At 40.1% G+C, this 24,344-nt stretch overlaps 1 protein-coding gene across 1 annotated transcript in view; it reads right to left on the reverse strand.

The window, feature by feature from the left end:
- Positions 1-24,344, reverse strand: part of MAN2A1 (mannosidase alpha class 2A member 1) — a 167,673-nt gene that overhangs the window by 50,676 nt on the left and 92,653 nt on the right. Inside the window, exons 10-14 of the mRNA XM_089684746.1 lie at positions 22,007-22,192; positions 18,217-18,331; positions 15,892-15,959; positions 10,542-10,707; positions 2,184-2,414 (exon numbers count right to left, since the gene is read on the reverse strand). Of these exons, the coding sequence (XP_089540872.1) occupies positions 2,184-2,414; positions 10,542-10,707; positions 15,892-15,959; positions 18,217-18,331; positions 22,007-22,192 (766 nt within the window). The remainder of the gene's footprint in view (positions 1-2,183; positions 2,415-10,541; positions 10,708-15,891; positions 15,960-18,216; positions 18,332-22,006; positions 22,193-24,344) is intronic.

A 24,344-nucleotide genomic window follows, 5' to 3' on the forward strand; every position in this document is an offset into this window, starting at 1 on the left:
AACCATCCAATATAAGTCACATTTGTGGAGAATTTGTGATATTGTTGTCACATGCACACAATAACCACTCCTTCCTGCAACTGCTTCAGAGTTGCTATAGGCCTCTTGGTAGCCTCTCTGACCAGTTTCCTCCTGGCTCTTTCATCCAGTTTGGCACAACATCCAGTTTCAGGGAGGGTCTGTGTTGTACCAAATACCTTCCACTTCTTAATAATAAGAATGTGCTTCTAGGTATTGCTAAAGCCTTTAAAATGTTTTGTATCCATCTCCTGACTTGTGCCTGGCCATAATTTTATCCTAGAGATCTATTGACAGTGCCTTGCCACCCATAGTTGATTGTTTGCTTCAGTTGCACTACCAGGGACTCAAATGCTCCAGGAAAGCTCTTTTCATGTGAGCTAATTAAAATGGCCACAGCTGATCACAGTTAAAAGTCAAATGACTTTGTGTGTCATTGAGAAGCTGATTAGCTATATCTGATTGAGTTTACAAATCATTTTAGGAGGATTCCAACTCAGTGATTCTGTTTTTACATTTTTATTTTCTTCTGACATGTTGGTGTTACATCTTTCAGTTGAATGTTATAAGTTGTAAATACAGCTGGATAAAACAACAAAAGTGCCTGTTTTCATTTTAGGCGCCAAAGCAATAAAATGTGATTATTTTAAAGGGGGTGATTCTTTCCTATACCCATTGTAAATGTTGAAGTAGAGGGAAGGCATAGTTCAAGCAGAGATCATAGGTAAAGTATAGATCAAAGAATCACTGTGGCATCTAGGGAAAACAAAAAGGATCCCTGGTTTTGGACAAAAACCTGTGTGTTTTGTTATTGAAACTGGACACCAGGAGATACACAATTGGTGCCCCCCACCCCCTTTCTCTTAACTCAGAAAAAGCTCTTCAAACACCTCCAGTGGGAAGAGCCCTTTCTGCTGGATTAAACTGCTGACAATTCGTGTCAGCTGACCAACACTTAAGCCATAGCATTCTTTTACTGTTGTCAGACATAATGGCCACTCAGGAGCTACCTTATTGAGTCTTCCAAGGCATCCACAAGGAAACTCAAGGCTCTAGGAAAGTGTTCCAGGAGTTGCCAGAAAGCAGGATCTTCTGGGTCTGATACTATGGAATCATACATTTTGTTTAAACTTTAAGGGCCTGGCAAATTCCCACCAGAGGCTGCAGAGCAGCTCCTACCAGAGAGGAGGACCTATTTAGGAGGGTTTCTAATCTTCTATCCTTTGCGTTTTTAATGACCAGGACCTTGTCTACCAGGACATCAGGGTCTTATTTAGATAGGAAATAGCCAAGTTAGCTATTGAAGAGTCCCATTTCTTGCAAAATCCCTTCATGGGTTACTTGTGGGCAAAAAAGTTAACCAGTGAAAACTCACTCTGCAGGTGAGTCCAATTGGCATATATCATATGTGAGGGTCTACTAGAAAGGACCTGGGAATTTTAGGAAGCTGCCATGCCCATAATCAGTGACTTTAGAGGAAGAATATTCCATGAGTGATAACTTAAGTTTAGTGTGGTACCACATCCACAAGGACTTCACCGTAGGGAGATTACTGCCATGGACCTAAAAAGCCTCTATAGAGGACACTGGGTATGAGGTTTTTTTTTTTTTTTATAACCCAACCCTGCTTTAAAAACCTCTCCACAAGTTTATCACTTACCTGTCTGGTGCGTTCCTTGACTTTCATGATGCTGTCTGTTCACTAATGTTCTCTAACAAACCTATGAGGGCTTCACAGAATAACTGTATTTATACTGAGATTAAATTACACACAGGTGGACTCTATTAATTAGGAGACTTCTGAAGGCAATTGGTTCCACTAGATTTTAGTTAGGGGTATCAGAGTAAAAGGGGCTGAATACAAACGCACGCCACAATTTTCTGATATTTATTTGTAAAAACCATTTACCATTTTCCTTCCACTTCACAATTATATGCCACTTTGTGCTGGTCTATCACATAAAATCCCAATAAAAAACATTTACGTTTTTGGTTGTAACACAACAAAATGTGGAAAATTTCAAGAGGTATGAATACTTTTTCAAGCTACTGTATTTTAATAAGATTGAACAATTGATAGATAGGGCTAGAGAGTTTAGTTTCTATATTATACTTTTATTGATTTATATAGCAAATTAACATTTTTTTCACTGTAAGGACATTACCTCAAGAAGCCCAGATGTTGGTGAAAACTCAAGCTTTAGGTAGGAATTTTCTAAAGTTAAGTCTTGGATAATGTCATCCAACTCACTGACATGGAAAACTCCATTGGATGTGATTTTACTTCTTCCCCTAGTAAATATGGTATAATCCGCCTTCGTGGTTTCTGGACTCTCAGCTTCCACCAGTTGATAAACAGCCAAACCAAGAGGGGGTAAATGTGCCAAAAATGAGACCTTTGGGAGCAAAAAGTCAAGATACTTAGTGGGTACAAATACTTTAAAAAATGGCTATTCAATTAAGAGCTACAATCTGAGCTACAGTCATTGGTGCACAAATTAATTTTTTAGCAAAAATCTGCCAGATAAATTGTTTGGCAAGGAAATTCCAATGTCTGTAGCAGGAAGCAGACTTTTTTTTTTTTTGCAATTGGAAACATACATAAATTTGACAACTCCCCAGTTAATTTATTTAAAAAAATGACTGCACTGTTTTCCTATAAAGTAGAACTTTACCCATAACAACGTGATAATAAACAATGTTCTTTAGCAAGGAACATACATTTTGCATTAATAATTATGCTACTAAAATTAGTGTGCGCTGTAAATTGCGTCCAGCATTATTCAGGTTTGTTCTTTCGGGAGGCTGCCATATTGCTGAAGCCCAGAGCTCCCGAGCAGCAGTAAATCTTTAGGCTGTCAGCAGAGCAACCTCTACATGTTCAGCACAGTAACGAAGAGAAACCAACTGAGCATGTGCAGAGCAGGGTGAGAGACAGTGTAATACTGAATTTTAACCACTTCCGACCGCCCTACAGCAGAACTACTGCTACAGGGCGGCAGGGCTGCGCAAAAATTACACACACACATATATATATATATATATACATACACACACACACATATATATATATATACATACACACACGATTTTGCATTTCCGAAAGGGGGCGCGCACGCCACCCTAGCAGCGCCGCCATTGGTGGCTACAGCTGTTGATCACTGGGTCCCGGCCAGGGACAGTGACAGCAGAGAAGTCTGAGTATAAACAAACAACACAGATCTCTCCCCCATCAGCACAAACAGGCTGCTTTGTATTGCTCTGCACAGCAGAGCAATACAAAGCAGCGTGTCTCCCTAGTAAAACACAACACAGCACACGGTTAACCCTTTGATTGCCCCAGATGTTAACCCCTTCCTGCCCAGTGCCATTAGTACAGTGTCAATGCTTTTTGTTAGCACTGATTACTGTATTAGTGTCACTGGGTATGTCAGTGGCAGTTAGTCAGTTCCCACCCAGTGTCAGAATGCCTGCCAAAGTCACTGATTGCCGCCAATACTAGTATACAAAAAAATGTATTGGGATTTTTTCTTTAGCAAAAACATGTAGCAGAATACATTTTGGCAAAAAAATTATGACGAAATCTGATTTTTAAAATTTTTTTTACTGGATAGGTTTTATAGAAAAAAAGGAACAATATGTTTTTTTCAAAATGGTTTTTCTTTTTTTGTTTACAGCGCAAAAAATTAAAAAACGCAGAGGCAATCAAATACCAGCAAAAGAAAGCTCTATTTGTGGGGAAAAAGAGTGTAGCGTTGCATGACCGTGCAATTGTCAACAAAAATGGCTTAGTCAGGAAGAGTGGTCCTCTAGAGGGCAATATAGGCACATATTGTTAATGTTTTACAGAGCTATACCTGGAAAAGGGGAAAGCAGGATTTAGTTTTCTGACTAAAGTTCCACTTTAAAGTAGGAAAAACTTTTTTTTCCCATTTTGAATAGAGTAAAGGATGGTTATAACCCCTTCAGCTTTTTTCCGCCCTCTGTGTCACATTTCACAGATTTCCCTTCACTTCCTGTTCCATAGCCAAACAGGAAGTGATAGGAAATTCCTGCAAATCAAAGGAATTACTTGGGAATCCCAAAGTCACCAGAACTAGTGTCCCCATTGGAATATTTCCTCGCTACTACTTTTCTGGGGACAATCCAAATTTGGAATTTTCTTTTACTTTCACTTTTAATGATAATGGCAAACAGGACAATTAGAGTGGGTGTATCTCCTTAATGGGGACACAGACAGTAATAAAAATAGACAGGTGTTCAAATGCCTCTTCCAACTTATATGATTGCTATTTTCGTGTTGTTATTATTGCATTACATGCACAAATTTGTAGATTCTAGTGGTCTGTGTGTGTCAAGCAACTCTACGACTAACAACTGCTGAATGAAAAACTCATACAGAATCTGGTGAAGTTGTGCAAAACAATCAATCAGCTTCTAACTTTATCTTGTTCATTTTGATCATAAAACCTAGAAGCGGATTGGTTACTATGCACAGCTGCACCAGATTCTGTGTGCACTAGTTTTAGGAAATCAACCCCAAGGTGTCTATTGTTCTCAGTCAGGCTGCACTTACATAGAGAAGAATAGTAAGGTGCAACCCACTTATTAGCACTACAAAATGTGAAGCATAGCACAGACAGCATATGCAATGAGCAAATGTGACTCCCTTTATCAGAGCTGTCTGATCCATCAAGCAATGGGGTTCTTTACAAGGCCCACTAGCAAGTCAAAGAAGGAATCAAGTCTTCACAAGACAGGAGTCTTAAAGGTGAAGTTCCCCTTTTAAAAATAAATAAATGCACATATTTCTGCAGGTAATAAAATTGTGCATTTATTTTTTTTCTGGAGTCTGCAAAGCATTGCATCTGCGATTAACAGATCGTGGGTGCAATGTCAGGCTCCTGCAGAATCTCATTATGGCTTTCTGCCTGTACCTTCCATATAGGTAGACAGTTACTGGAGGGCAGGAAGATCAGTGAAATATGAGAAGGTTCACCAGCACCATTGCAGCCCATTGAGAACTACAACCGCCTGTTGCAATGGCAGATGGTAGTTGTATTTCATTCATTCACAGAACTGTATCTGAATGAATGAGTGATGTGGCAATTTCCTTGTCATGTTTTGGGACAGGACTGAGGGAATCAAAAACAATATCCTTGAGGCAGAAGGAGACCACCTTACAACCACTTTACAAGACAGAGCTCCTAACTCACATGATGACAGCCAAGAAGGAAACCTTAAAAAGGTATGGTTTTCAAAAAGAAATGTCTCTAACCAGTTCAAAGGGGAGCAGGTTGCGATCTCAAGGTGACAGAGGTGGTCAAATTTGGATAATGATAAAACCAATAAGGGATTGTGAGGTAAGGTGTTTCTGAAAGAGGTTGTATAAGGCAGAAACCTGTCCCTTGAAGGTACTCAAGGCCTGACTGAAGACTGACCAAAATACTGGTAATAGAGTATTTCCTTGGTTAAGCCATCTGTCCTCACATCATGTAAAGAAAACCTTCTGTGAGAAAATGGTAAATCTTGCATTTCCATGCTCGGAGTAAGTGAATCAGAAATACTTCCATCTTTTATGACTGGGGTTTCAACATTCATGCCATTAAAGCCAGTGTAAACAGGTAAAGCAGCGCTACAACCACCTCTTCCATCAACAGCTCCAGGTACCTGGTGCTCAGGCAAGACTGTTTCTCCGATAACCTCCAGCTCTATGCAGCCCACTGGGAAAACCAGCACTCCGATATGTTAGCACAAATGGTTATCCTTTATTACAAAATAATGTGGTACAGCGGATAAAAATTCCAACAATTTACAGCTTTAAGCCCTTAATCAAGGCTCATAACCAGCCGCAATGTGCCGGCTTTTCCTGTGGACTGCTGGCTATTCCTGTGAATTGCATTACAGCTCATGACTGAGAAGTAGGTTGGAACAGGGGGGGTCTTGGGCCACTAAGTCTGGTCTGTTTGAAAGAGGTCAATGCTTGTCTGCCAGAAGCCTGAGTATGTCTTTGTAACAAGTTCTTCTGGGCTAATTTGGTGTGAGGACTCTTTCCTTTGCTGTCTTGCACAGAAATCAAGGGAGGATCTTAACTGAAGTGAAGGCATGAACCAGTTAAAATAGTGACCAAGGAATCACCAGGGTATCTACTGCGCAGGCTACAGAATCCTTGGTCTTAGCTACAGATTTGTCCAGCCTATTGTTGAACCTGGAAGCTAGAAAGTCCACATATGGTTTTCCCAAACTTTGACAGAGATTTTGAAAAATCTCTAGGTGCAGAAACCGCTCTCTAGTATTGACTGCTTAAAAAATCGACCTGCCTATTTGTACACTCCACCAGAATGTGGTCGGTCGGAAGTTGTAATGTATGTTTCCGCCCATGAGAGTATTAGACTTGCTTCTTTCAGGGCTGCTATAGGGTTCTGGTGACCCCTTGATGATTTATGTAAGCCACTGCTGGGACAATGACCAACTGCACTCCATCAGGTTGACCTTGTAGAATGCAGGTCCAATGCTCCTTGGTTTCAGAATTGAGATGGGTAGCTGTACAGTGGGTATAAAAAAAGAATCACCCCCCCTCTTTAAAATAATCACATTTCGTTGCTTTGCAACCTGAAATAAAGACAGGCACAATGTTTCTTTTATCCAGCTGTATTTACTCATTGCAAGTGAAAGATATAACACCAACATGTCAGAAAACAAAATTGAAAACATTCAAAAACAGAATCACTGAGTTGGAAAGAAGATCACCCCCCTCCTAAAAATGACTTGTAAACTTATCAGATGTAGCTAATCACCTTTTCAATGGCACTCAAATGGCTTTCAACTGTGATCTGCTGTGGTTATTTTGATTAGCTCAGCATGAAAAGAACTTTCCTGGAGCATTTCAGTCCCTGATAGTGTAACTGAAGCACACAATCAGCTATGGGTGGCAAGACACTGTCAAAAGATCTCTGGGATAAAGTTGTGGACAAGCACAAGTCAGGAGATAGATACAAAACAATTTTAAAGGCTTTATCAATGCCTAGAAGCATAGTGCAGTCTATTATTAAGAAGTGGAAGGTATTTAGTACAACACAGACCCTCCCTGGGTCAAGACATTGCTCCAAACTGGCTGAAAGAGCCAAGAGGAAACTGGTCAGTAGTGATGGGCCGAACAACCCCCTGTTCGGTTCATGGTCGAACATTCAAACCTACAGAATGTTCGACCACGAACTTCGAACACAATTTACTGAGCGGTATCTTACAGCATCTGAGTATGTGGTAAAATGCCGCTCAGTTACTAAAATACTGCATGAGTTATATTATTTAGTCATGCAGTATTTTAGTAGTGAAACATTAATTCATGTTTTAGCTGTCAGCGGGCTTCCCCTTCGGGTCTGGTTTGGAATTTGAGGGGAACCCCCACGCCAAAATTAGAAAAAAAAAAATCCATACCAGACCCTTACCCAAGCATGCTGGTCAGGAAAGGGGAGGTGGAAGAGTGAGCACCCCCCCTCCCATTCTGAACCATACCAGGCCACATGCCCTCAACCATGGGGGGGAGCTGTGGAGCAGGGGGGCTCCCTCCCCCCAAAGCACCTTGTCCCCATGTTGACAGGGACAAGGGCGTCTTCCCCACAACCCTGGGCTGTGGAGGTCTGCGGGTGGGGGGCTTGTCGGACATTTATTTAACAAGGGGGCACCCAGATTCTGCCCCTCCCTCATGTGAATGAGTTTTTGGTACATGATATCGCTACCCATTCACAAAAAAAAAAAAAAAAAAGTACAGTGTAAAAAAAGGACAGGACATGGTCTTTGACAAGTCCTTTATTAAAAATAAAAGTAAAAAAAAAGTCCCTCAAAGTAGATCCAAAGTCAATCAAGATGCCGATACCCAAAAAAAAAAAACTCCCGCTTCGCTCTTGATGCTGGCTCCTGCCATCTGACAGCTGCGCCACAATAACAGTTCTTAAATACGGTCATGATGTCACACGGTGGTGTGGTTCACTGTGCTCCCTTGTGACATCCTGTGCTCCCTTGTGACATCATCCTGTGCTGTGATTGGCCAAAGCACTTCACTGGATCTGTGATCAGGTGCATTGCTTTGACCAATCATAATGCACTGTCAGGGCGCAGTGCAGCGGGCAAACACCCCGCCGAACGTCCATATCGTTTGTGTGTTCAGCGACCACACAAACGGTCAGTGTTTGAGTCGAACTTATATTCAACGCGAACATTCAGCCCAACACTACAGGTCAGCAAAAATGACCACACAGTGTTTGAAGGACAAAGGTGAATGTCCTTGTATGGCCTAGTCAGAGCTCAGACTTAAGCCCCACTGAAAATCTGTGGATCGACTTGAAAGCTGCAGTCCACAAATGGTCACCATCAAATTTAACTGAACTTGAGCAGTTCTGCAAGGAAGAGTGGGCAAATATTGCAAAGTCTAGATGTGCAAAGTTAGTAGAGACATATCCCAACAGACTAAAGGCTGTAATTAATGCAAAAGGTGGTTCAACCTGACACAATGGGGTGATCCTTTTTCCAGCTCAGTGATTCTGTATTTGAGTTTTTAATAAAAAAAAAAAAATTCTGACATGTTGGTGTTATATCTTTCACTTATTTTAAAGGGGGGGGGGGTGATTTTCTATACCCACTGTAATGCCTGTAGAGACCATATACCCTAAACAGTCGCTAAGTTCCAGAAATTAAAAAGGTTGCTGTAACTCCTGTAGAGACCATGCACCCTAAACAGTCTGGGAGTTGTAAACTCTGCCCCAGTCTTGTAAAGCAAAGACTTTCCCAGTTCCAGGGCAGGATGGTGGATCCACCAAGTCAGAGAGATCTTTGCTTTGCTGGACAGAAGCATTGGGAGATTTAAGGACTGGTCTTGAATGAAACTGGGCAAAGGGGACAGTTTTGAAGGAGGCCACAATGAGGACCAGAATCATCATGGAGAAGCAAGTTAAGGAGTGATATTTGTGACCTGAGGGTCTAAACCTCATCAAGATAATCTACTCCTGAGGGAGGAAGATGCTGGCTTAGGCTGTGTCCAAGAATGGGTCCAAGTACTTAAGATGATCTAAGGGCTGGAGAGCAGACTTTGGACTGTTGATTACCCCAGCCAAAAGTAGAAGCAAATGGATGGTCCTCTGGGTTTTGGCAGACAAGATCCTGGCTGAGGAGTCCTTCAGCAACAGGTTGTCCAGGTAACCTGTGACATGAATACACTGGGTTCATAGAAGAGGCAGAAGAATGTTAAACATGTTTGTGTACCCACAGAATAACATATCTACAAACTGGAAGTGCTGGTCTCCCACAGCCAAGCACAGAAAGCGCTGGTGTGATAAAAAAATGGAAATGTAGATTTTTTCTGAAGCCCCTAGTCTGAGGGAAACTAGGATAGATCTTGTAGATCCCATTCAGAATTTTCTAACAAAGAAATCAACTTAGTGATTTTAAGTCCAGTATGGGCAGATGCTCCCATTTGGTTTTGGGACTGAAAAGGTGTGAACAGAAACCTTTAAAGTGTTCTTCTAAAGGAAGTGGCACTCCTTGAGCTTGAAACTGGGTGGTGAAAAGCAGTCAGCAAATCTGCCTTTGGTCTGAAGTTGGAAAGTTTGAAGGTAAATTGCTAGGATAAAACAGCAAACGCCGAGGAGTGGAAGTACTTGTTAAAGGACTTCTGGGAAAGCTTGGTGGGCCAGGGTTTGTGATACATAGAAGTATTAAGCCTTGGTTTTGCTGTTAACATTTGAGGAGAACAGAGGAGCCCTTTCTTTGAAGAAGAGGTAGAGAGCAGACACTAAACATCGACTTAATGTAATGTCAAGCTGCAGTTTTTAAAGCAAGCAAAAAATCTGGTGTAGTCTCCAGTAAGCAAGACATAATTTTGCCCCTCTACAACCATTAATAAAACATTACCTAAAATATGAAGTTCAGTTTTAGGCTCCAGTACACAAAAATATATTGGGAAACTAGAGAAAGTGCAGGGAAGGGCAACCAAACTGATAAGAGACATAGAGGAGCTCAACTATGAGAAAAGATTAGTAGAACTGAATTTACTCATTCTTGAAAAGAGTCAACTAAGGGGGGAGGGTATGATCATAATTTATAAATACATAAGTGGTTCATATAGTGAACTTGGTGTAGAGTTATTCACTTTAAGGTCATTACAAAGGATGAGGGGCAATCTTTAAGTCTAATGAAAAAGATGTAACCTTCACATTCAGAAGAACAATCACAGTAAGGGCTGTGAAAATGTGGAATAGGCTCCCTCAAGAAATAGTTCTGGCCAGGGGAAAAAAAAAAAAAAAAAAAAAAAAAAAAAAAGGATCTGGGTACACTCCTAAAAAGGCACAAAATAGAACAATCTTCCCATATACAGATTTGAGGGAGCATCTCCCCTTGCACTGATGAGGCAATAATGTATATCTATCTGTGGTCATCGTCATGTACTATCTTAACATCTGCTTCACACTCCTTTGCTTAAATACATTGTACTGACCTTCAGACAGCAAGGATGAACATAAAACACATACCTGATAAGTGTCTTGAGAAACCACAGCAGCTCCATCCCATACCGCACTGATCTGGGCTTTCAAAGATTTTCCAGCTGCATCCATCACCTTAATTTTTGGAGAACTAACGTACACAGAAACAACAGACAAACGCTCTTGTTCGAAAGGATTAAAGACTGCAATGGGCCTGTAAGACAGACATAATGAATTGGAACAAATTTAGAGGTTTTACTTTAAAGAAGGTACAACAAAGTTGTAACAGGCTGGGAAAAAAAAAAGAAATAAAACCAGAAGCAAAAGCCAGAATGGGTTAGTAGTATCAGTGTAAAGTACAAATACACTGCACTGTATTAAGCTCACTACACAGTCTGATTGAACAATCTCCTTTAAATCTATCAACTATGTAGAGCTAGGGCCCATCTGACTGACTGTAGATTGATGGGTTAGATTAGTTGTGTCCTCCTAATACATCGTTTTGGTAAACCTAAATGAGATTGTACAATCAATCAGATTGTATATGGCCACCAGAAGAGATTGTTAAGAAAGCTGTCAAGTTATAAACATACCTTACATGGACCAATACTGCAAATATGTACACTGAGTGCACAAATAAATTATGATGAATGTTTTTGACAAAACAGGTAGAGGCTATAATTCCACTTTGATTCCAAAGGGGACATTGTTTTTCACAGTTTTAAATGAAATAAAACAGATTGTAAGCAATTTTCAAATTTTGAGAGAAGAGGAAAGAAAAAAAAAAAAAGAAGAAAAGACATTTAATGATTATCGAGATTACAAACTGTAGGTTTATAGCCAAATAATTCATGCAACAGTTTTTCTTTTTCCAGCTTAGTCCAGCATTTCGCCGAGATGGTCCTCTTTCCAAAATGATGCACAGCCAAAAGAACATCAAAGCAGCACACCGAAGAGAGGTAAGAGGAGGCAAACAAATTGTGCATAGTCCAACAAAACAGTGGTCTACAAAATGTCATAATATGCTGGGCACATTGGCAGTAAAAAGCACTAAACCTATTCAAAAATCAAATTAAAGGCTCCCTGATGATTTTAAGTTTCCCTTCTTCCAGATGGGAGGTTTGGCATAATAGGTCATCTATTATTGTTCATTTTTTTGATCAATCTCAAATCTGATAGGCAAGCTGATTACACATCATGAATGCTACAATATACCTAAAATTTTTTTGCAAAAACATAGATCAGGCCAGGCTTATTTATCTATTTTTCTTTTCTGGTGGAAAAAAAGGCTTCGACAATCATTTCACAACCATGAGCTGAGTTTTATCTAATGCAATGATGCATCCTGTCAACAGAAATAACCAATGGCATGGAAGAGACAGGTATAATGGTACATGAAAGCGGAAAATCCAAGCGCTAAAAGCCCAGATGTATGGGAGCCACTTGCTCTCGGCTACTAGTACCACACTAAGTAAAGTGATAAACAATTTCAAAAAGACCAGTGCTGAGGAAGCTGTGGCTTGTGTTCAATAATGACTGCAATATGCTTCATAAGGGGTATAAATTTATTCCATAAATAATTCAGTAAAAGCGGGAAACTCATCCAGAAACAGCGGTGAACCCATTGCCTGGCTAGGTAGAATATCCGCTCACCTACGCCCCCTAGCCAGGATGTTTGGCAACGATGATCACAGTATGCAGCTGTCCCGATCGGGGACCGCGGTGCTCCGGAAATTACATCACAAGGTCCCAGGAGGAAGCGGAAGTCAGCCACAGCTTCCTCAGCACTGGTCTTTTTGAAAAAGGTATACAGGTGAAACTCGAAAAATTAGAATATCGTACAAAAGTTCATTTATTTCAGTAATGCAACTTAAAAGGTGAAACTAATATATGAGATAGACTCATTACCTGGAAAGCAAGATCGTTCAAGCCATGATTTGTCAGAATTGTGAAGATTATGGCTTACAGCTCATGAAAACCCCAAATCCACCATTTCAGAAAATTAGATTACATGCAATCAATAAAACAAGGATTGTACATAGAACAATATCGGACCTCTGAAAAGTATAAGCATGCATATGTACTCAGTACTTGGTTTGGGTCCCTTTTGCAGCAATTACTGCGTCAATGCGGCGTGGAATGAAAGCTATCAGCCTGTGGCACTACTGAGGTGTTATGGAAGACCAGGATGCTTCAATAGTGGCCTTCAGCTCTTCTGCATTGTCTCTCATCTTTCTCTTGGCAATGTCCCATAGATTCTCTATGGGGTTCAGGTCAGGAGAGTTTGCTGGCCAATCAAGCACAGTAATCCCATAGTCATTGAACCAGGTTTTGGTGCTTTTGGCAGTGTGGGCAGGTGCCAAGTCCTGCTGGAAAATGAAGTCAGCATCCCCATAAAGCTAGTCTGCGGAAGGAAGCATGAAGTGCTACAAAATCTCCTGGTAGACGGCTGCATTGACCCTGGACTTAATGAAGCACAGTGGACCAACACCAGCAGATGACATGGCTCCCCAAATCAACACAGACTGTGGAAACTTCACACTGGACTTCAAGCATCTTGCAGTGTGTGCCTCTCCATTCTTCCTCCATACTCTGGGTCCTTGGTTTCTAAATGAGATGCAAAAGTTGCTCTCATCAGAAAAGAGGACTTTGGACCACTGAGCAACAGACCAGGTCTGTTTTTCTTTAGCCCAGGTAAGACGCTTCTGACGTTGTTTGTTGTTCAGGAGTGGCTTTACAAGAGGAATACGACATTTGAAGCCCATGTCCAGGAACTGTCTGTGTGTGGTGGCTCTTGATGCACTGACTCCAGCCTCAGTCCACTCCTTGTGAAAGTCCCCAACACTTTTGAATGGCCTTTTCCTGACAATTCTCTCCAGGCTGCGGTCATCCCTGCTGCTTGTGCACTGTTTTCTTCCACACTTTTCCCTTCCACATAACTTTCTATTAATGTGCTTTGATACAGCACTTTGGGAACATCCAACTTCTTTTGCAATTACCTTTTGAGGCTTTCCCTCCTTATGGAGGGTGTCATTGATGGTTTTCTGCACAACTGTCAGGTCAGCAGTCTTTCCCATGATTGTGATTCCTACTGAACCAGACTCAGAGACCATTTAAAGGCTCAGGAACCTTTTGCAGGTGTTATGGCTTAATTAGCTGATTAGAGTGGGACACTGAGTCTAGAATATTGCACCTTTTCACAATATTCTAATTTTCTGAGATTGTGGATTTGGGGTTTTCATGAGTTGTAAGCCATAATCATCACAATTATGACAAATCACGGATTGAACTATCTTGCTTTGCATATAATGAGTCTCTCTCATATATTAGTTTCACCTTTTAAGTTGCATTACTGAAATAAATGAACTTTTGCACGATACTCTAATTTTTTGAGTTTCACCTATAATGGTTCAACCTATTTGGAGCAAAGTTCCACTACAACTGTAGAAGGAAATGCAGGTAGTATGGGTCCTATGTGCAAACTCTCAAATCTCACTGTAGACTCATGATGAATACTTCCCCTTTAGTGCATGATGATCCAACATGCGACTACCACATCACATTTTAAAAATGTTTAATTAGGTTCATATTGTCTTGAGAGAAGTTTATTCATCCAATTTTTTTTCCCCCGAAGTGTACACAAACCCATAGTTCAGACAAAAGACCTAAATAAAAAAAGATAATACCCACTTGCCCTCCAGATGGCTTTACCCCCCTTCCTAACCAGGCCATTTTTTGCAATACGGCGCTGTGTTACTGTAACTGACAATTGCGTGGTCAAGCAATGCTGTACATAAATAAAATTTATGTACGTTTTTTCCCCCACAAATAAAGCTTTTTTGGGTGGTATTTGATCGTCTCTGTGGTTTTTATTTTTTGCGCTATAAACAAAAAAAGACCGTCAATTTGAAAAAAAAAAACAAACAAAAAAAAAAGAAAAAAAACTATATTTTTTACTTTTTGCTATAAAAAAATTCAAAAAAAAAAACTTAAATAAAATTTCTTCATACATTTAGGACAAAATGTATTCTGCTACATGTCTTTGCTAAAAACAAAAAAAAACCCAATACATGTAAATGAATTGGTTTACGTGAAAGTTATGGTCGAGATCAGCAACTTATAGTGGGACTTATTCTGACACTGTGTGGGAACTGACTAATGGCCACTGACATCTCCAGTGACACTAATACAGTGATCAGTGCTAATAAAAAGCACTGACATTGTACTAATGACACTGGGCAGGAAGGAATTAACATCTGGGGCAATCAAAGGGTTAACTGTGGGTTGTGCTGTGCTTACACTGTGTGCTGTTTTACTAGGGAGACATGCTGCTTTCTCTCTCTCTGCTGCGCCGAGAGAGCGAAAGCAGCATGTCCATGCTGACAGGAGAGAGATCGGTGTTAATTTACACACAGATCTCTCCCCTCTCATCTTTAGTGGTGAACACCGAGTGCTGGCCGAGAATCACTGGCCAGGACGCAGTGATTGACATCCGCTGCAACCAATGGCAGCGCGGGTAGGGACGCGCACGCGAGCCCCCTACCCGGAACTGCAACATCACGTATATATACGTGATTTTGCGCAGAGCAGCCACCCTGCAACAGTGCATCTGCTATAGGGCGGTAGGCATGTGGTTAAATTTAGCTAAATGGAACTCTCAGTTTGATGATCAAACCTATCCCATGAGAAAATAAAGTAAGGAAACAAGAACGATCGATTCTGATAGTTTGGGGTACAATAAACTTTATGTTGATAGCTGAAAGTATTTTGAAGGTAATAGGTAGGGACAATAAAAGGGCATCATGTTGTGTAAATACTATCAATGTACTAAATTGAAAAGCAACTTTTAAAAGGAATTTCCAGGGCTAACAAAGAAATGCAAACTGTATGATCTCCAAATTGCCACTGCTGCAAAAAAGGAGTCTGAGCTCCGAAATACTTATTAGGCAGCTGACATGGGCTCCCTCACAGATCTGTGTGGCAGGCACACTGATTGGCTACCTTTGTTGAGCCACAAATCAGAGCTTCTACCTCACAAAAAGCCACAGTAAAAAGGTGGCAGTGAGGGCAATGACTGATAGAACCTGGATGGAAATCAGAGGTTCTTTTAAAAAGAAAGGCAACTTGGAAAAGCCATGATTTCATTACTTATTGTCTACTTTATACCACATACTAAATTTAAGATTCAAACATATCAACATTTTAATTCCACAATACATCACCAGATTCAAACAAATTAGGCTTGTAGCTGAGAATATGACTAGAATTATAATTCTGTAATGAATTTTGATTTCCTATTGTTTTATGTATGCTGGATATGTAATTTTTTTTTTTTTTTGAACTGGGAATTAAGAGAAAGCTTATGTTTCAGCCAAAGTAATAGCTTACATGCACTCACCTTGGATGGCCTGTAACTTTAATAACTGTCTTTTGCGGTAATGCATCCTGAGCTTTCTGCACTTCATCCTATAATATGAAAAACAGGATGAACTATAAATGTAACTCTGAAAGCCTGTTTATTAATGATTATTTGTAGTCCCTTGTTATATTGAATAACACTGCTAAGTGTTTATACTGAAAAGATTGTTATCTAGAGAGCAGCTGTTTCATATTGCAGAGACAAAAAAAATTACATAGACCTAGGTTTAAAGCAACAACAGAAAAGTACAAGTCTTCTTACAAATCCAGTTTTAAAATGTGGCTCCCCATGGCTCACCAGGTAACTTTTATTTGGTATCATCACCCAAGATGAAAGAAAAACTGCTAGTACAAATTTTATAGCTCAGGGCCTAACTCCAGCCACTTTCTATTTTTACTTTTGGGGGGGGGGGGGCGTGGTAACATGCATGCCAGGGACTCATTTCTGTGTTCATTAAGTGGATCTTTTCCTATGAATGGGGTGAAGGGGGGTGTCGGTTGTCACTGGGAAAAAAAGGCATGGGCAGCTACATTCAAACATTGGCTGATACGCCAACATTTTTTTTTTTTTATTATTATTAAATTTTTTTGTGTTTTTGGCTGTGTCACCATTGGATACATTCCCCATTGTTTTCCAAGTGAGGAAAGATCTTCCTAACAGGGACACAAACAGCATTAAAAGCCTGAAAGAGGCTGTAACCTGCACCCAATCTACAGATAACAGGTTTGGCTGGAGCTGAGCTTTAAAATTTTAAGATGCAATGAGAGCACCCCATAAGTTTTACTATGGCCTGCAATGGGGAGGTTTCCTCTCACTTACTGCCTTAGTGGCTCCAATCATTCTGAAAGGAAAGGAGGAAAACAGTAGAACTGGGACAGCAATAAAAACCTGAGAGGGGGCCCACGTCTTACAATCCATACTAAATAGATTTAGATTCATCTGTGTCACTTGGAGAGATTTATGTCCAGGAAATGAGAGGAAAGTATCCAGATATTAACATAGACAGTAATGACGGTCCAACAAAAGTTTTAACCCCTATATGCAAACAAATGTACAGAAAAATATTCTAACAGATGTAAAAGAAAAAACAAAAAAACAATCTTCCCTGTACTGTGGAATGCTTAAAGTGGTTCTAAAGGCTCAAGTTTTTTTTAACCTTCATGCATTCCAGGTAATAAGTTTCTTTCTCCAGACGCTATGTTTCCCCTGTTGCCTGTTGTGATGTAATGGCTGGAGGATGGAACCACAATGCACAGAAGGGGGCAGGAGTCCAGGAATCCTACAAGTGCAGGAGGCTGAAGATTTTTTTTTTTAACCAGCACAGTCTTGAAGCCAGTGAAGATCAGCTCAGGCGGTGCTATTAACTCTTTGAGGACCGTAAGATTTTGGAACGCCAAAAGAATCAATTTTTTTGTTTTTAAAGTTCGTACACTTCAGTTGCTGTAACTAAGCCATTTCATGAAATAATTGGCAAAAAGCTAGATCCATTTGTTGTTTGTTGATAAGAACTAATATTTTGACTCAAACAAAAAAAAAAAAAAAAAAAAGTATTTTAAGTTCTTAATCAGATGATACATGCAATTAAAAACATGGGACAAATACGTCCCTTGGTCCTCAAAGGGTTAACCTCTTAGCAGGCAAGCGATTGGTTTTAGGATTTTAAATAGTGAGAGCTGCTTTAAGTTTTCTTTACTTTATTTGGTGTACTGTTGAAATGCTTACAGATTTTAGCAACGGTTACCAAAACTCTGGATCTTATATTACAATTATTATCAAGAATGCACGACAATCGATTACTGGTCTAGATCCACCCCAAGTCCAGGTATGTTAAAATTGGTTGCAAAAGCTATTTTTTCTAATTAAAAAAAAAAAAAAGTTATACTTGCCCGTTGTATGCAATGGGATTGCATAGAGCAGCCCCTTACCTCCAATCCTGGAGTCCCCGCTGGGGCTCTCCTCTCCTTCCCTGAGAGTGCCCCCTTAGCGAGTTGGGTGCTGAGGAGGAACACATGCGAGCATGCTCCCAAGCCAAACTGTGTACATCCAAAGACACACACAGGTTGGCCATTCCCCCTTCACAGGATTTGACTGACAGCAGCAGGAGCCAATGACTACAGCTGCACTCCAAGTCCCCTGTGAAACCAGGAACAGACAACAGGGGTGCTGCAGCCAGGCACAGTACTGGATCAAAAGAGGGCTGAGAATGTATCAAGGTAAAAAATGTTTTGCGTTTATAACCACTTTAAGACTGATAAGTGAAATCACAGATTTTTCTTTTTCTTCCATCTTTAATATCTAACCCACCATACTGAAGAACGGAGTAGAGGGGTTGTAGCTGTACATGTCTTTATTCTTCAGAATAAGAAGATGTGCTGAATCTACTATCACTTTCTTCAGGTTCATCAGTGAGTGGTACAGCCTGCACATTTAAACAAAAAATATAAGCAAAAAATTAAAAAGCAACAAAAATGGCAAACATTAAAATTAGCCCCCAATACCTTTCCCTGATAAAGAAGTATTAAAGTAAATTTAACAGATTTAAAAATATTAATTACCATTGTCTTGTTTGTGTGAATTAAAGCATAGGGTTTATGTGCTTTCCTCATATATACAGGTCGCATGCACTGAACTGAGGTATGAAATCTGGTTGTATAGAATAATGGCTAACTCCCCCAACTATATTTTGGCAGCTGACCTATTCAGCCTTAAAGCGGTAGTAAACCACCACACATAAAAAAAGGGGCCCCTGCAGATTTAAGTTATAATGTACAAGTATGCAATGCATACTAGCACATTGTGACAGACTTACCTGAATACAGAACCATCCTGCATTGCTCCGTCACGGCTCCTGGGCAGATCCAACTTCACCCGGTCTTCGTTTCAGGTTTGCGGACTCCAGCTGTATGGATGGCCAGGGCTGGGATGATGTCACTCCCGCACATGCGCACGGGAACCCCAGTCAGGAGCTCTGAAGGTACAGCATGGTTGTCAAGTTCTGGGAGGGAGTCATATGACATCCTCCCAGAACGCGTCCTCCCGTGTGCCCCCAGCGACACGCACCCTGCGCTCTCAGTGATCGCTGTGTTCTACGGACATAGCTGATCACATGATGAGGTAAAAGGCCAATCACAGCAGCCTTTTACCACATGATCAGCTGTGTCCAATAACACAGCAGATCACTGAGTAAATACAGTTGCTGGTTATCGAAAGCCTGAGGCATGACATCATCCCGTGGCCATCTTGCCTTCTTGGTATGTTGCTGGTGTTCGTGATGTTTGATCCCAGCTAGCACTCGTTTAAATACGAAGCACTGTAAGCGTGATTTTAGCCTTTTAATAAATTGTGGTTCATACAGAGAGCACTAGACTGTGTCTTCTGCTATTATATATGTATTCCTGCTGTTGAGTGATCCATCTGATAGGGGGGGGGGATTTGTGGTTTACATCTAGAGCCAATTGTCCCAAGAGGGGAACAAATGCTACATAACCTGACTGGTAATGGAGGGGTCATACAGTTGAGGTGTGCTGCCATCTTATACATGGTGGTGGAAGCTCAAAGAGCACGTTATGTGGACTTTACTTTAGTTACACATGGTGTGGTTATATATTGGTTTATTTAATTGATTTAGGTTGTGCTGCACTATTTTAGATTTTAGGAAAGTGGTGTGAATTCACTTTGAAGTGTACAGATTGCAGTCTGTAGAGTGATAAAATAAAATGAAAAAATGTCCCAAATTAATTTTTTCAGTTTATACTTTTTTGGTTTGGTTGCGCTAATTGACTTTGTTATATTTAGCACACACTGGTGACCAGATAAAGGAACCTTGTGCTTTGGGAGCTTGCCATCATATCTATTACTGGTAGCTACTAAAGCTAGTATTCTCAATTACTTGTCCTATTTTCCCCTCAAAAAAGTCATACTCTTGAAAAGAAACCCATACAAAAGGTTTCAGTGAATAAACATTGGGTTTTATTATTGAAATGCTCAACTGAAAGTAGCTTTTGGCAATAGATAGTTGCATTCTTGCTATTCCAAATTTTGATTACTGCATTTCATATACAGATTTTTCCTCTAGTAGCTTACCTGTATATCAGCTTTCATAGGTTAGAGGGACCACACTGAATGGGGACACCATGAATGCTGATTTTCCATATATTTGCAAAAGAAAAATGAGATTGTGCTTTTACATTTTTTTTTTGTCCAACAACTTCAATATTTGGTTGAGAGTTCCTGGCTCTTCCCAGTGAGGATTTTACCAGATACTGTAGTTACAAATGGACTTAAGCTGCCCAAAGATGGATTAAAATATGGCAGGTTTAGCAAGGACCGGCCAAATTTCGATCTATCTATAGCCGTCCCCATTCATGAGACGTCGATATAACAATCAACTTCTCATGAACAAGCTTGTTGGAAAAGTTTGGTTCAACCAGCAGTGCTGATTTAGTGTATTCTGATGGAAGAGGGGTATCCTCCCCAGTAGGGTGGCAGGACCACTGAGATAAGAGAGTCCCTAGATAGGGAGTTTTCTTTAGTCAGATTAAAAAAAAAACATTAAAAAGTATGTAAACCCCAATAAATGAACATTTCTTACTTAGTCTCTTTTGTTCTGATAAACATATTATTGTAAGAGTTTTGTTATTTGTGCTCAAATAGAGCAAAAAAACTTGTTGGTCCTGCCAGGACTTTTGTGAGCTAAGAACTTTCCATGACTTCTCTGCCTGTGCTGCACTCTTACCAGTTACATTGTCCCCAGCTCTCTAAGTTATGGAAAAGAGCACAGAAGGAGGGTAATGTAACCCTGCTTTCCGATAGTTTGGCCAGTAAGTCATCCAAGGATAGAAGTGTGTTATTGGCAGGATTACCTGGTTTAAAAAAAAGAAAAGAACAAATGTAGCCACCTACTATTTTATTTTTTAACTATGTAAAGAAGGCTGAAACCTGGCCACCACTGAACAAGACACAAGTTGAAATGTCAGGACTGGGCCAAGAAATATCTGAAGACAGATTTTTCAAAGGTTCTATGGACCGATGAGATGAGAGTGACTCTTGACAGACTAGATGGATGGCCCATGGCTGGATCAGTAACAGGCACAGAGCTCCACTTTGACTCAGTAGGGTGGAGGTGGGGTACTGGTATGGGCTGGTTTTATTAAAGATGAGCTAAAAGGACCTTTTCAGGTTGAAGATAGACTAAAAATCAACTCCCAAATCTACTGCCAGTTTTTAGAAGAAACTTCCTTCAAGCAGTGGTACAGGAAAAAAAGTCTGCATCTTTCAAGACGACCATGATATTTATGCAGGACAATACTCCATCGCATGCATCGAAGTACTCCACTGCGTGGCTAGCCAGTAAAGGCCTCAAAGATGAAAGCATAATGACATGGCCCCCTTCCTCACCTGACCTAAACCCTATTGAGAACTTGTGGGCCCTTCCTAAATCGGGAGATTTACTGTGAAGGAAAATAGTACACCTCTCTGAACAGTGTCTGGGAGTATGTGGTTGCTGGTGCACAAAAAGCTAATCCTCAACAGATCAAGAAACTGACAGACTCCATGAATGGAAGGCGTATGACAGTTATTGAAAAGTCTTTTTTTTTTTTTTTTTAAATGTCAGAAATGTTTATTTGTAAATTTTGAGTTGTTTATTATTCCCACTTTAACAGATGAAAATAAAGAAGTGAGACGGGAAATTTTTAGTTTTTCATTTAGTTGCATGATAATTCTGCACACTAACAATTGCCCAATAATTGTTCACACGGGTATTCTCCTAAGAAAGCCAAAACCTCACTTTTACGTTCTTAAATATTCAGGTTTGAGGTTTATTAACATTCTGACAAACTGAGAGCATTGTAGTTGTTCAATAATGAAATTAATCCTCAAAAATATAACTTGCCTAATAATTGTACACACAATGTAGTTCTAGGATATACTATTCGTAATCACAAAGCATGATCTTCCAGAATATCTCCTGTAATATTGTTTATTAGGCACACAAAAACAAGTGCTGAAAGAGAAAAGCTATAGCTGCCACCCTTCTTGTAAAAGAATAATACATTTTATTTGCTTCCTATTTAAGTGTACTGATTCTGTTTACCTTGTGCCATAATCCACCACCACCCAGTCTTTTGCTGTTCCAGTGATAGCATCATGGTGCTGAAAAAGTCCCAAATTTCTCCTGGCTTCCGTCAGTAATTTATAATGTTCTGCTGATGGAAAAGCTGACAGTTTTTGATTTCTCTGAGCTTGTACAATAGCTAGAGAATACAGTATTTCTGCAGACCTGAAAGTGAAAGTATAATATAAGTAACTAAACATTTACTTCCTATTGTCACACATCTCAGTGGTAAGGCCTCAGCTCCACATCTGAACTTACAGTTTGCTGTGGTGCACAATGCTAAATTTGGCAGCGTAGAAGAATCCATAATGCTAAACATTTTTTTTTCTTTTTTCTTAAGTATTATTACAAAGTAAACCTGATTAAATGTATGCTTAACCTTTACACATCAATGCATACAAAAATATAAGAATTACCTGCATAACAAAGCGCATCACCAAAAACAGCTAGGATTTCTTGGCGTGTGATATTTTTAAATGGAAGGGGCAGGATTGCCAAGACCTATGAGCTGAATTGTTAGATCATTTCTCTTATCACTACAACAACAAAGGGCAATATTCTCATGCAAAATATGCTATTAGAACAATGAGTATGCCTATTCAATTTGCAGCATTATAAGGGTCCATGCACATTGGGCTTAAAAAACGTCAGTTATTTTGGCAGAAATAAAATGTTCAAATAGAGCATTTTTGTACACGCTTCTAGGAGCTTTTTTTTTCCACTTCTAAACGCCGAGTTTAAAATCGGCTTCTAAAAGGTCCTAATGTCCATGGACACATAGGATAACACTGAGCTGCTTTGACAGAAAAAAAAAAAAAAATGCTAAACTCCTGTACAGGCTTCATTTAATACCAGTGTGCATGGAACCTTAATGGGATGTTGTAAGTCATTGAAAAAAGGTAATAGACACAATAAGGGTTATTAAAAAAAACAAAACAAAATGATACACACTACAATGACTGAAAAGTTTAGAAACCAATCATGACCAAATACAGTGAGGAACAGAAGTATTTGAACACCCTGCGATTTTTCAAGTTCTCCCACTTAGAAATCATGGAGGGGTCTGAAATTCACATTGTAGGTGCATCCACTCTGAGAGACAGCATTTGAAAAAAAAAAATCAGGAAATCACATTGTATGATTTTTAAAGAATTTATTTCCCTTGCACTGCTGAACTTAAGTATTTGAACACCTGAGAAAATCAGTGTTAATATTTGGTACAGAAGCCTTTGTTTGCAATTACAGAGGTCAAACGTTTCCTGTAGTTCTTGACCAGGTTTGCACACACTGCAACAGGGATTTTGGCCCATTCCTCCACACAGATCTCCTCTAGATCTGTCAGGTTTCGGGGCTGTCGCTGAGCAACACGGAGTTTCAGCTCCCTCAAAAGATGTTCTATTGGATTTAGGTCTGGAGACTGGCTAGGCCACTCCAGAACCTTTATATGCTTCTTATGGAGCCACTCCTTGGTTATCCTGGCACCCACTCCTTGGTTATCTGTCTCTCAGAGTGGGAATGCACCTACAATGTGAATTTCAGACCCCTCCATGATTTCTAAGTGGGAGAACTTGCAAAATTGCAGGGTGTTCAAATACTTCTGTTCCTCACTGTATAAACACTTACAGTATGTCATCTGACTATAGAAAACTGAAATGTAGTTATGGTTTACTGAGCTTTTTATACATGCATTACTGGGGGGCATTCTGTACACCACCTGCAAGGCTCTGATGAGGAGAGTGGCAGTGTCAGCATGCCTTTAGAAATGATTAACCCTTTAGGTGCATCTCATCAAAATTGAAATTTGTGTTGTGTGGGATGCCTAAAATCTAACTTGAATCTTAGCACAGACTTCTGGGAAAACCAATAAGCCAATCGCACAAGCAGAAATTGACATTTGTGGAGGGTGTTCTGCATACCATATGTTTACAGAATGCCTCCAGGTTGCCATATTGCATTGAATGTTTACAGAAAATGATAGCGCTAGAGATAGCAAAGGAAAGGCAAGTTACAATATGGCTTCTGTCACAATTGTAAATGCAATATTTTTTCCCATGAAAGTGGAATTTTCCTTTAAGCATCACCACATGGCAGGCATGGTGAAAGTGCATACACACACATACACCATGACTTCAAGAATGCTGGATACCCCATTTTGGAACAACCTAGTGCGTGGCATCAAGATGCCTTTGTTAACATTCTAAAGCTCTTTAAGTTACCTCTAGAGTAATTCAAGGAAGACAGCTTCTGTGTCAGGTTGCCTATTATTGAGGGCCATCAAGCCCAAAACACAGCCTCCTCCCTGTATTCCAAATGCACA

This window comes from Staurois parvus, unplaced genomic scaffold (assembly GCF_062004578.1).
Source record: "Staurois parvus isolate SC_StPar_1 unplaced genomic scaffold, SC_StPar_1.0 ptg000354l, whole genome shotgun sequence".
Taxonomy (NCBI): Eukaryota; Metazoa; Chordata; class Amphibia; order Anura; family Ranidae; genus Staurois; species Staurois parvus.